Below are 14,319 nucleotides of genomic sequence, written 5' to 3'. Positions count from 1 at the left end.
ATATATATATATATATATGTATGTTTACGTTTAGTGTATGTAACTAACATGTAGTTACCATTTCCAGTGATTTTCACTCTTGTGTATATCCATACTTCCACCTGTTATCATTTCCTTCTGCTTGGAGGATTTCCTTTAACATTTCTTGTGAGTATCCGACAAGCATTTCTTTCAGCTTTTATATGTCTGAAAATGTTATTTTGCCTTTGGTATTTAAAAGATATTTTTGCTGGGTATAGAAATATAGGTTGACATGCTTTTAAATCTTTTTAGTATTTTAGAGATGCTGTCATCACTGTCTTCTCCCTTGCATTGTTTCCCATCAGAAATTTGACGTCATCTTTACCTCTCTTCCTCTGTATGTCACGTATCCTTTTTTCTCTTGATGCTTTTAAGATTTTCTTTGTTACTTGTTTTGAGCAATTTGATTTGATGTCTCTTGGCATAGTTTTTCTCATGTTTCTTGTATTTAGGGTTTGTTGAGTTTCTTGGATCTATGCATTTACAGTTTTTATAAGGTTTGGGAAATTCTCAGCTATTATTTCTTTAAATATTTTTCCTGTTGTCCTCTCCGCAACACTAACTTGGAAACAGTTCGATCTTTTTTGGGTCTTGCTTTTAAGACTTGTTAGGTGCTCAGTCTAGGACTACTTATTCCCCACAACTGAGTACCTCTGAGTACTCTATCCAAAATCCCACAAATTATGGGTTTTCCCAGCCCAATTGGTGGAACAGGCAGTGTAACTGGCTCTGTGTGAGCACCAGGCACTGTTCTTCTAATCCTTCTGGATTGTTCTTTCCCACCTTAGTAGTTAACCTACATAAACGTCAGTACTTTGCTGAGTACTTGATGGAGACCCTCTGTAGGTCTCCAGGGTTGTCTCTAAGGCAGCTCTCTTTTTTTTGGTATTCTGTCCTATGAACTCTCACTGCCTTGGTTCCCTCTGGACTCTGAGCTCTGTCTTATCAACTCGGAGAGTCCACCAGGCTCCATAACAGTTTTCTTCAAAAATTGTTTTAGGGTTCACAGGGAAAAGAATATGCTTTTGGAGTAATAATTTAGAGAGGAGGAAATGACCTACAAAGCCAGCTAATAAAATGGACAAATAAAGATATAATACTTTAAATTTAAAACATAAACATAGAAATACTGAAGGGGAAAAAAGAGAAAAATCGAAAAACAGATTCAAGTATGCAAAAGAATTTACATTAAAAGGAAATATTGTGTATAATTCTACAAGCAGTTTTAATGTAACTAATCATTTCAGAAAAATTGATTCCCTATCTGATACCAACAGACTCTGAAGAATTAGAGATTTGCATTTAAAAATAGAAGCATGGTAATAACATATTGGTGAATATATATAAACTTCATGCACAGCATTTTTTAGACGTAACAAAGGCGGAAACCATAAAGAAAAAGAATGACAGATCTGGTCAATAAATTTTAAAATAAAAGCAAGTTTAAAATTAAAACAAAGAATCCAAACACAAATGGAAACTTGGGATAAATACAAAATCCTCGATTAAATGTACATTTAAGTCAAAAAGAAAAATTCAACCACCAATGGAAAAACTGACAAAAAATATAACAATACGAAAGGCCAAAAAATGTATAAGCATCCAGTCTTACTAGTAACTTTTATGTGCCAAGCACTGTACTAAAAAGAGCTTTACACCTACTATACCTCAGCAATCTTCACAACTCAATAAGAGGTGCTATTGTTATCCCTACTCCATGGATAGCAAAACTGAGAAACCAAGTGGTAATTATACTTACCTAAAGGAAAATAAGCCAGAAAGAGGGGATGGCCAGAGCCCAGAGCCACCCTCTTCATCACTGTTTCTCTCCCTGACTTACCGCCTCCTGGAACACCAGGCCAGGCCCTGAATCCTGTCTCGTTAACTTAGGTAACTCCCATACTGGTTCCGGTTTGTCCTTCCTTCCCCAACTCCTTGCCATGTACAGCAGAACAGTGGTTCCCAGAATCTTTCCTCAGTGACACACATTTTGACTTTGGTCTATATGTAGAATACTGCCTAGAGTCACCAAGAATTTCCCGAGCTTATGTGATCTTGGTCGGCCAGCTGGTGCTCTACTCCTCCTCTGTCTCTGAATGTGAGATAGATTTTACATTTAACTGCATCAAACATGGTAGGTATGAAACCATGGTTAAGAAACACTAGTAACTTTTTAAAATCAGTTAAGAAACACTAGTAACTTTTTAAAATCAGTTAAAACAGTGCAGTAACTTTTCTTGCCAGGTTGGCAGGGACTTAAAAGAAGGGTAACAATGTGGGAAAGTGGGTACTCTCACACAGAATTGTTGAAATATGAACTGATAGTTTTCTTCAAAGGCAATTCGGCAATATCTATTTTTTAAATAGGGAGGAGGGGGTTGAAAAAGGGAGAGAAGGAAGAGAAATGAGGAGGGAATAAAGACTAGGACATTGATGACTCATGCTGGTTCTTTCCACTTGGGAGATTACAGAAAACTTTCTTCATTTACTCATCTGTATTTTACAATTTGTTTAATTTTTGCAATGAATGTGAATTTTTATGAAATATAGTTTCCCCAAGTTGGCCTCTAAGTTGTATACACAGGAAGAACTGTTATAGATTATAGTATTTCATTTTACTAGAGATTAAAATTGTGTACTACCACAAACAAGCAAGCCCCAGCAGTTCTGACAGCCCCAGAGGAACTGTAGCCAAGATCGAACAGGTGAGGGAAAGACTGACACCTTCGTAGGGCTGACGTGAGAATTACACGAGATAAGGCATGCAAAGCAGTCAGCAAGGTGCTCGATACAAAGACTATTGGATAAGCACGAGCCACCATCATCAAGCAATTGATAATAATACCAATTACAGGCAGTAACTGATTACATAATATATTCCTGAATGGTAAAAATCAAACTTGGATAAATATTACCACTTCAGAAACTTTTTCTTATTCTGGTTCATCTTTAATTGATTATGGTTCATAGCTTCTCCTACCAAGACAGAACTCAATGTGTTGAACCCCTTAAAATGCTAGGTCCAGGAAGAACATGACCTCCAGAAACTCATGGTTCCATGCAAGTATAAATAAACCCAGGTACACCTGGGAAGGAACTGAAAATATCCAGAAATTATTTTCCGTCACAAGATCGAAACTGCTTCTTCTTACATCTTTCTCTCTTCAACACAATTCTCAGTAACCAAAGAGAAGCCCCCAGTAAGTGAGGTAAACAATACAAATAACTCCCTGACATGGGAAATATCCCCGCTGCACTGGCCTTGGAAAGAGAAGTTAGCTCTTGGTGGTGCTGACCACTATGCTTCATGCCCCATTCGCCAATGAGGAAGCAATACTTTGATAACCTACATCTCCAACTAAGAGAAGCATTTTTTAAAGTGGCACAGTTTGAAAAGCTACTCTCTTACTTTCTTAAATACTGCTCTACCGAATAACTTTTTGAATGACTAACTTAAGCCACATCTCAAAGGTCTTTAAAAATGCAGGTAAGTTTTAGAGAGCCCTTCTCTTCATAAATAATTCCCTTCTGCATCCAATTTAATCAGTTCCAAAACAGAAAACCCCTTCTATGACACTTGGTCCTGTCCAAAACGTCCAGAGACCTGTGGTCCACACCAAATGTCCTCTAATCGAAACTCCAAGTAGGGTCGCCTTTGTCATATTATGAATGCAACCGCTAATTAATTTGTACAAGTACACTGGTATGGGTAGATACGGCTCAGACTACTTCTCAACCTTTACTTCTAAGACAGTTTTTTACTAGTGCATGCTTTGATCCAAATCTAATACTATATATAGAAAAAATTAGTTAAGAAACAAAGGTAGATTGCAAGTCACAACTGATTTAGAAAATAGTCACAAATTGTTAGAATTTAAAAGGGCCTAAAATACATTTCATTTTATAGGTAGATAATCTAAGGAAATACTTTATGTAGAATTTTTTGTTTCAAATAGAGTATGCTTCTTTTATCAAAAACTACATGTTCACAACTCTTAGTCATACAATGATTGAAATTATTTGTTCAAAAATGCAGGTGTGATTTACAATAGCACCAAAAAGAATAAAACATCTATGAAAAATTTAATAATCAACGAGGCGAAAGGCCTGTACACTAAAAACTACAAAATGCTGCTGAAAGAAATTAAAGACATGAATAAATGGGATGACATTCCTGTGTTCATGGACTGGAAGACTTCTCATTGTTAAGATGGCTACACTACCCAAAGCAATCTACAGGTTCAATGCACTCTCTATCAAAACCACAACAGCATTTTTTGCAGAAACAGAAAAATCCATGCTAAAATTCATGTAGAATCTCAAGAGACCCCAAATAAACAAAATGATCTTAAAAGAGAACAAAGTTTGAGGTTGCATTCATCCTGAATTCAAAACATATAACAAAGCTACAGTAATCAAAACAGTGTATACTGGCATAAAGACAAACAGATCAATGGAATAGAGAGCCTAGAAATAAACTCTCATCTATATGGCCATGTGATCTTCATACAAGGGTTCCAAGCCCACTCAATGGAGGAATGGATGGTCTCTTCAACAAATGATGCTCGGAAGACAGGACATCTACATGCAAAAAAATGACTTTGGACCCTGATCTTCTATCATATACAAAAATTAACTCAAAACAGATTAAAGAACAAAATACAAGACCCCGAACTGTAAAAATCCTAGAAGCTAGTATGGGGAAAAAGCTTCATGACCTTGCATTTGGCAATGTTTTCTTGGATACGACATCAAAAGCACAGGCAATAAAAGCAAAAATAGACAAATGGGACTACCTCAAACTAAAAAGCTTCTACACAGCAAAAGAAACAACAAAATAAAAAGACAATCTATGGAATGAGAGAAGATATTTGCAAATCATTTATCTGCTAAGGAGTTAATATCCAGAATATATAAAGAACTCCTACAACTCAACAACAAAAAAAACCCAATTAAAAAATGGACAAGGACTTGAAGAGATTTCTCCAAAAAAAGAAAAAGATATATAAATAGCGATGCTCAATATCACTAATTATTAGATATGCAAATCAAAAACACAATGAGTTATTACCTGACATCCATTAGGATGGCCACTATAAAAACTATTAGAAAACACTATAAAAAAGAAACAAAAAATAACAAGTGCTGGCAAGAATGTGGAGAAACTGAACCTTTGTGCACTGTTGGACTGTAAACTGAACGTCTATGCACTGTTAGTAGTACAGCTGCAATGGAAAAACAGTATGGCAGTTTCTCAAAAATATTAAAAATAGAACTACTACATGATCCAGCAATCCCACTTCTGGGTATACAATTAAAGAATTAAAAGAATTTAAGTAAGATCTTGTAGAGACACTTGCACACCTATAGTAGTATTATTGACAGGTAAATGGATAAAGAAAATGGAAAAATGGTCTATACATACAATAGAATATCATTCAGCCTTAAAAGAAAAGAGATACTGTTGCATGCTAGAACATGGATGAACCTTGAGGACATTATGCTAAGTGAAATAAACCAGTCATAAAAAGACAAATCCTACATGATTCCACTTACATGAGTTATGTAAAGTAGCCAAATTAATAAAAACAGAAAGTAGAATGGTGGTTGGCGGGGGCTGTGGGACAGGGATTAGGGTGGGTTGGTGGAGGGATAAGAAACGAGGAGTTTATGTTTAATGAAGACAGAGTTTAGTTACATAAGATTGAAAAGTTCTGGAAACCTGTTGCACAATTGTGTGAATATACTTAACATGACTGAACTGAACACTTAAAAATGGTTAAGATGGTAAATTTTATGTTATGTGTTTTCTATCACAATAAGCGAATACAGCAGGTGTGGCACTCTATCATAACAGATCATGCCAAGTGCTCTCTTAGACCTTAGGCATTTTTCAGACCTTTGCTCTAAGGGTTATATGCAACAAAATGCATCAAGCCAAGAGTATAGCTTTCTGAAAATCCTTCTAAAACAATCACACAGGAAAGAAAGAAAAACTGACCTAGTACCGCAGATGAAGCTCATGACCACCTAACCCCAAAACATCTTCGTAGGAAAGAACGAAGCACCAGAAATGGACTTCTGCAGCTCTCAGCACTCTGATTTTCAAAAGCCACTGCCACTATCAGCTTTTGGATTACCTCCAGTTCCTTTTAATCCAGGGTCAATTTCTGAGTCTATTCTACTTGTCTGGACTAGCTTGTCACACCAATCTAGAATGTGCTCTAAGATGTGTTCTAAGATATGTTCACAGAATACAGTACAGCCCAAACACAACCTAAGCAACGGACCAGACACCTAAATCATGAGCAAAGAGTCAGTAGCTTCCAGTATCAAGTGCCTGCTCCCTGATTCAGCCATTAGGGGGTTTCTTGGTCTCCTCATAAGAATGCGCATGATCCAGAATGGCACGTGATTTTAATGGTTATCCACAAAAAGTGATGTGGACGTTAGTGGCAGTTTAAAAAAAGGCGCACTTCACTTGAATATTTAATGTACTGGTTTTATACCAACTGGCAGCTCTGCTTTTCCTCCAGGTGGTGTACAGCATGACAAAATCTACTGCCTTAAGGGCTCACTCAGGATCATACAACTTGGCTTAGGGGCAGATGGGTCTGTGTCATCAGGAAGCCTGGCTCAACCACCCACCAGCTCTGTTTCCTTGGGAATACAGCAGATCTCATTTTACTATGCTTCACTTCATTGTGCTTTTCAGATATTTGTTTTTTAACAAATTGAAGGCAAGACTCTCCATCAGCAAAAAGACTAAGACTCACTTTACTGCCGTGTTCTGGAACTCAACCCGCACTACTGCCAACGTCCGCCTGTGTGACTTGATTTCTCTGTGACTGTTTCATGATCTATAAATTGGGGTTTTATGAGAATCTAAAATCTTAAAATCCAAAAGTTACAAAAGTGATGGTTTAGGTAAGTATTTATTACTCACTTTAGTTACAAAAGAAAGCAACATGTAGGGAAGAAACAGGTGGTGTCACCCTATGTCTTATTATAGCAGAAGTCCTAATGACACCTGCATCTGAGTTCAGACTTTTACCTGTACTCTTGACTCAATCCAGCTCTCGGGTTCGAGAAGGGAAGGATAAGGTCATTTTAGGCAAATCTTCATTTAAAACCAAATGCCTGCTATGTACACTGGCAGATGTTGACAGAGGTTCTGCCCTACAGAAACTGCAGTCTGGGCAAAGAATGACACCCATAAAATAACTTAAGCAGTTAAACACGGCATACATGATTAAGCATCAAAATGAAGAACAGACGAGTAATGGAGACAAAGCAAATTCAGAGAGGAGACTGAAGGAATGAACAAAACTGGAGAAAGTTGAGAGGTGAGAGCCCACTGCAGTGCGCCAGGCTGGAGGCTGCAGGAGAGCTGACCAAGAGAGTTAACAGGCATTGATGCTATTGGTAAAGGGTCAAAAATGAGACCAAGGTGGCAGAGAGAATAATCATGGCATTAACCAAAACAGAAACCAGAGGTGGCACGTGAATTCTGCTCTGGCCATGTGCAGTGTGTGCTGGTGGCTAGACATGCACAGGAAGGAAGATATCCATCCACTGGGAGAACAGTGACTGACAACTAGGGCAGGATCATAACCAAGTATGAAGTCACAGAAACCAAGGAAGAAAAAGTTCCAAGAAGCAGCTATCAACCGTACCTAACACTGCTTAGAACAGATAGTAAGGGAAAATTCAGCCACAGTAAAAAGTTCTCTCAGCAGTACAACAAGGCCAATCAGAAAGCTGAAGCCACAGGCAGATGGAGAATTTTTAAAATATCAAGCACCCAGCAATGATTTAATTTTCCTTAAGAATAGTTTGGCTTATTAGTACTCTGAATGATAACAAATAAGATTTTACATCTACTTCCAAAAGCTGATCCTCCTGGCAGAGGTCTACAAGGATCCCCTGCAAGGATTATAAAGAGGAAACAGTCATTAGCAAGAGAAAGAGGACACTTTTTCCAACTACAGGATTCCAAGGCTCCTTCCCGGAAGTAGTCAACAGCTTTTAGAACAAGCAACTGAACACTGGCAAAGCAATATTAATGAAGTAATATTCTACTTACCAGACCCTAAATTAAACAGTAGCTACTCTCTTCCCAAAGGATTAAAACATTTCACTCTTAAGAAAATCACTTTTAAAAAGCTTTTACATTTACATAAGTTTGATTAAAAAAAGTAAATAGCACTCCTAATCAACTCTATCATCCTAAGACAAATCACCTAATTAAATTAGGTTTCTAGCTCTTTCTTCTGGCCTTTATTCCTGAGTACTTTGTTCATATGCTTTGTAGATAAAACATTATTGTACTGTCCTTCAGCACTTGTCACATATACAGCTTAAATCAAAAATTTGTTCATGAAACTAAGATATCTGGCAAATGAATTTAAAAGTCTTAATAAAAACTGTCAGACTTGGCTCTGCCATAATAGCCAATTAATGAAAATAAATGTGACATTGAAATATAAATTGTCAGACTAAAAGAATCATATTCCTGAAAATTTATCCAAGTTTATATTCACTAGACACATAAAATGTACTTTATTATTTAGAAAGACAACCAAGCCTTCTACAAACCCATTTCACAATGAAACTCTATGATATGTTTTTTTAAAAAGTTCTTATTTGCTGGTCAAAATTTACCAATTATTTATAAATCAAAATACTACTAAAATTTATACATTTAATATATACAGTTTTGCTATATATTTTTAAATCTATTTTCACCACACACATACATTCCTTTCACTATTCTCAACTAGATTTGTTTCAAGGAAAAGCTTGACACCAATGCAGAATAAGTGAGTTATGTGTAGTAATTATAGTAACTTTTACCTTTGCCAACTCTTTCAAAGTCCTTACAAACCACAGAGCATAGCCAAAACATTCTCAAAGGTCTTTTTTCTCTGGACTAGTGATAATACATCCCCATAATCAGTAAAGATGGATGTTAAGATTTAGGAATGTTAAGATATATAGGATGTTAACACAATGAATGGCTCATGCTTCTGACTTACGAAAATTAACATGTAGTCCAAACATTAAAAAGTGTATTAGGTAATCTAGCTATTTCTGTTGGTGTTCTTCAAAAGACAATGTTTTATTTCGTTCTGAAGATTTTCTAAGGAAATTCTAATGCAGTGGAGGAAAACTATACAAACATACAAAATATCCAGAGAAATATCATTACAATTGCAGGTAAATCTTAACTTTGAAAAAGTAAACTAGTTTATATTACTAAAATAAGCACAACAAATCCCTAGAGTATTGGTGGACACATTGAACTCAGCTACCTTTAGAAATCTGCCCAGACTTTCTGAAAAAAACTCGACAGCATACTTTTGGGGCAAATGTGCATGTGCCCCATCAGATGCCAAACTCATGGTATCACAATCATGTAAGAAAATCAATCTCATTTCTCCTATTTACTCAAACAAAAACAATAGGAGAGTTTGATCAGCAGAAAGATTGCAAGCACAAGCTGTTTTTTGAAGCTAGCTTCAGGAATACTTGGTTTGAACCAGACCCATTCATGATGAGCAGAGGCCTATCGTCTTTCTATATGAGGATAATTACTATATCTTGAACAGCTAGTTCATACATTTGGATTGTTCATACAGTCACAACATGGGCCACAAAAGATGTCTGACTCTGCCAGGACCATGGCTGATTCAATCATGTCTTTTTATACTTTACACCCTGACAGGTAGTCTCCTCACCTGCCCTTGACATTTACAGGGTATTAAAGCTGTGGGATAAAACTTTTCAACTACCCAAATGGGAAATCAGGAAATATAATTTAGGCTGACATTTCTCAAAAAGGGGATTTGTTTACTTAACTATATCTAGATAATTAGCATAATGGCTCTTGGAAAGATATGCATTAGGATAACACAAACTTAATGTTTTACTCCGCTCAACCATTCTTTTATTTCTCTGTGTATTTAATAATGGCCCATAAAGCTACTCATTCACTCTAACAAATGTTAAATGCCTACCCTGTGTCTGGCACCGTGCAAGGTAAGCAAAGGAACAGAAAAACAAGGACGCAATACCTGCCAAGGACGACTTTAATCAAGGAGACGTGCCCATTACATTAATGTACTATTTTAGGTTTACTGGACACCAGCTCCATACCAGACTGTGCTGGGCACCTAGGACACACAAAAATCATCAACTAACTACAGATTTGTAACCATAATGAAGTACGACAACCCCAGGCCTGACTGGTCCTAAAGCAGCAGTATTTTATTCTAGAAATAACCTTGCCCGTCAATTAATCCTTTCTATAGATGGTAATTCTTTAAATAATTTCCACCTATGTTAATCCAGATTAAGGCTGCTTATAGTGAAATAAGGGAATGTAATGTTTTGAACAAAAATAAATAGTAAACTGAAGCACATTTGCCCTTTCACATTAATTTGGTTTGTACTTGCTGGTGCTTTCAGGATAAAATGACTTTAAAGTGAAACATCAACTATAAAGTTACTGTGGCAAGAAATTATTTCCTTGCAGTGGCAGTTCAGTTTGAAACAAAAGCTAAACTTCACAAAGGCTCTGTGACTCATTTCCCTAGGTTCAAAAACAAGTAGTATCGACAAAATTATAGATTGGGTCCTTTAGATTACAAAATAATACTTAACCCTGTAAAAGGACCGCTTTACAGTCATACAATTCTAATGAGTTTTTAAAACAGGGTCCAGTCCTTGGCTGTAAATTATAAAGTTTGCAAACTAGAAACTTGACATTTGTTTTTAAAGTCTTTCACATTGACGATGACACCCAATTACGTTACCTTAAAATAAAAAATGTAAACAGACTTCCAACAGCTTACTGGAAAGCTAAATAAAATTGTATTACATATACATACATTGAGAAAATTGTTAGCTAAACAACCATCAACACTGCAAAGAGATACTGGAGAAGGAAGGTGAAGAAACAAGATCCCTCTCCAAAAAATGTTTGAACGAATTCAAAGTAAAATGTTGTAAGCTGTACTCTGAAGCCTTTCTACCAGCCTCACTATTTTTACATTTCAAAGTGAGTTCGGTCTGCATGCCGTTATTAAAATCACAACAGAGAAAAAAAGTTGTCCTAAAATTTGCCTATTAACAGAAGTCAAGTCTAAAAATATGTCCCCCTCCCCGCACCCCGAGTGGGCCAAGTCGCAAGAATACCCGAGAAGTCAGGAAGTTTTGAAATGGCAGTGACAGCAGACAAGGGGGAGGACAAGGGGAAGGAATCACGGACAACAGAGCAACTCCGTGTGGCCAACGCCGCGAGTTGGCATCCGGATGACAAGTTTGCGGCTCCGGACAGGGCTCGACCCAGCAACTTCGGCCCGACGGAGCCCCGCGCCGCGGCCCTGCCACCAGGTCGCAGCCCGGCAGCGGCCTCCGCGAGGGCGCGGTGACAGCGCGGGGCCGGGCCGGGGAGACGTCGGCCGGTGACACCCACCTTCCTTCTCCGCCCGCGCCGCGGCCACAACAAGGGTCATCACCAGGTGCAGCGCTCCCAGGAGGCCCGCGGCTGCGCTCCGTGGACCCCCGCCACGGCCGGCCGCGGGCTCCAGACCGGCCCCGGCGGACGTGGAGGCGGCGGCGGCTCCAGCTGCTCCTCCCGCCCGCTTCCCCATCCCTGCCGGCCAGGGACCGCCGCGCTCGAGATCCGGCGCGGCCCTTCTCGGCGAGGCGGCGGCGCGGGAGCCGTGGTCCGGGCTCAGGCGGCAGCGCCGGGGGAGAGCGCGGCTCGGGGCCCAGGGCTGGGGCTCCGGGCGTGGGTCTGGGTCCGTGTGTGCGTGTCAGCGAGAGTGTCAGTCACTGCCGCGGCCTCGGCATCGCCTGCGAGGAGTCGAAGCGGAGAGGCCGCGGGTCAAGCACGGCAGGCGGCCATACTGGAAACGGGCACAGGCCACGGGCGCTGGCCTGCGAGGGGCGGGGCGCAACCCTGGGCACCGCCCCTGCTGTGCGTCACCTGGGGACCAACACCTCAGCTGTTCGGCCGGGACGCTGGGGGCCCGAATCCTTTGTCCCGCTCTCGGAGGTTCACAGCCTGTGGAGCCGGGAGGCGGTAGCACAAACCCAACACGTCACCGCTTCCCTGCGGGTAGGAGGAAGGAAGCGGCCCGGGCCGGCCGCCAGGACTTATAATGGCGGCTCACGCTTCGCGGAGGATGGGAAGTCTTGCTGCGCAGCCGCCGTGGTGTGGGCGGGGCCGGGGCGGGCGGCTCGGGCCCTGCTCTGCTCCCGGGACTTGCTCCCTCGACTCTAGCACTGCAATGCGAGATCCAGACGACTGAGTGTGCCTCAGGATACTGAGGCCCGGCGCTGAAAATCCATTCCTGTGACTCTTCTGGGTCGCACCTCCGCCTCTCAGCCGCTTGGAGAATACCCCGGGCATGATTCAGTTCCTGGTGGCCTTCCTGGAGTACAGGAACCTGCTTGCTCTATTCATCTCTGTTCCCTGTGGGGACTGCTCAGGAGCGCATCCTGGAACCCTCTTGCCCTTGCATTGTTCCCAGTTCGTTGTGTGTGTATAAAGCAGCAAGGACCCTAGAAGAAGGCAGATTGTTCTCTAGGAAGGTGTCCAGTGGCCCTGTTGGCTTTCTCCTTCTCGGAATAGTTCTTAAGACGTTTTGTTCACATATTTTCTTCAAGGCCCAAATCAACGGCTGTCTCCTTTAGTCTCCTTCACGAAAACGACTGATTCCTCAGATACCCCTTCCCCCTTACGTGGAGGTTCTCGGTGTACGTGGCTCTCCTCTCCCAAACTTAGTTTCAGCTCCTTGAGGGAGTCCTTCTTTACTTATTTTAGTAGCTTCTCGTGACTCCAGAGCCATTTGCTTATCCTTAGAAGTATTTGTCGAATGAATTAATGTATTTTAAAGCCTAAACACACCCACAATAGGTCTTAGAATAAACTACATGGGAAAATAGATTTTAGAAAGACTTACAAAAGGAACTGCAAATGCTACTGTAGGTAGTAGGCTTCTTCGTTAAACAATCACTTTATAAATTAATATTTTTTTCCAGGTTTGAAATGGACCATAATTGGCTAGTCTTTTTTTTTAATGGCCTTACCTAATGACTTTGAAAAGCAGTTTTATTTTTCCAAATATTAGCGTTAAAACTGACTAATCAAATTTCGTTATTGACGTAATGAAATAGGATTGTTATCTCTAAGTTGGCTTTTCCGATATGCCTAAGGCAACAGAGGCCAAAAAGCTGCCAAGGTAACTGAATGCCTCAGCTGGGTCCAAGGTTACCTACCAGTGTGCACCCTAAGGAGTCAGCAGCCCTCCTACATCACCAGGTTCAGGGTAGAGAAGCCATGAAGTGCTCAGGTTCTTTCACAAGAATCAACCATGTCCTCTGATTAGCCCCAGACTCACGAGCCCCATGGGAAATAACTTGCATATGTGTGTAATTGGAGTTTAGGCATATACAGACATGTTTGATCAGAGGCTGCTCTCCCATTAAGTTAATGGAGCTTCAGCCATAGGGCCCCTCTCTTGTACAAGTCCCTTAGAAGGCCCTGTACCTAATTGTGTATTTATAAGCTTGGATTCTTGTTTGTGGTGCCCTCAATAGTTGTGGAGGCTTTTAAGGCCCACCATACCTGAACCTCCCCTGTGCCTGATGGACGCTGGGAACTGGAGGGACAATGATGAAGTTTGTTCCCAGGAAAGGACACTGAGACTGCTGGGAGCATGACAATAAAAGGACTTGTACTAGACAGATTGGTGAACGGTGTGTTGGGGAAAACCTGGAGTTGAGCCACCATCACCCTTTCATTTCCTCTCTCATGGGCCTTGAGAAGGAGAGCGCTGTTGGTCAAAACTAAAGGAACTATGACCAAGAGCCCTCCTGAAGTTCTGACTAGCTGCTGCTCTCCTTTCTCCTCTTTCAGGAATTTGGCAGGTGGAGGCAGGCTATTTTGCTGGCAGAATCAGGGAAAACCCGCTAAACCAGTGGTTCTCTGTGTCAACCCAGACCAGCAGCATCAGCTTCACCTGGGAGCTTATTAGAGATGCAAATTGGCAGGGCACATCCCAGGCCTGTGGAATCAGAAACTCTGGGCTGAGGTCCAGCAATCTGTGTTTTAACAAGCCTCCTGAGTGATTCTGATAGACTGTCAAGTTTGAAGACTGTCACAAAAATTGATCAATGCCAGGAATTCCAAGTTGTTGGGACTCCTCACATACTGGCTTTGCTTTCTACCCAGATTAGTAAACTACTACTGAAAGTGGAGTTCAAACGCATTCAGAGGCATTTGGG

At 40.5% G+C, this 14,319-nt stretch overlaps 1 protein-coding gene across 2 annotated transcripts in view; it reads right to left on the bottom strand.

Annotated features, from left to right (window-relative positions):
• Positions 1-11,959, bottom strand: part of TMEM131 (transmembrane protein 131) — a 146,648-nt gene extending 134,689 nt beyond the window's left edge. For both annotated transcript variants that reach the window (XM_039872497.1, XM_039872498.1), the window contains exon 1: positions 11,501-11,959. In XM_039872497.1, coding sequence (XP_039728431.1) covers positions 11,501-11,678 — 178 coding nt within the window. In that variant the 5' untranslated portion in view covers positions 11,679-11,959. The remainder of the gene's footprint in view (positions 1-11,500) is intronic.
• Positions 11,960-14,319: the final 2,360 nt, after the last annotated feature.

This window comes from Pteropus medius, unplaced genomic scaffold, assembly GCF_902729225.1.
Source record: "Pteropus medius unplaced genomic scaffold, Ma_sr-lr_union100, whole genome shotgun sequence".
Classification (NCBI taxonomy): domain Eukaryota; kingdom Metazoa; phylum Chordata; class Mammalia; order Chiroptera; family Pteropodidae; genus Pteropus; species Pteropus medius.
Note: the sequence above shows the minus strand (reverse complement) of the source record. Positions and strands in the feature narration are given on the sequence as shown.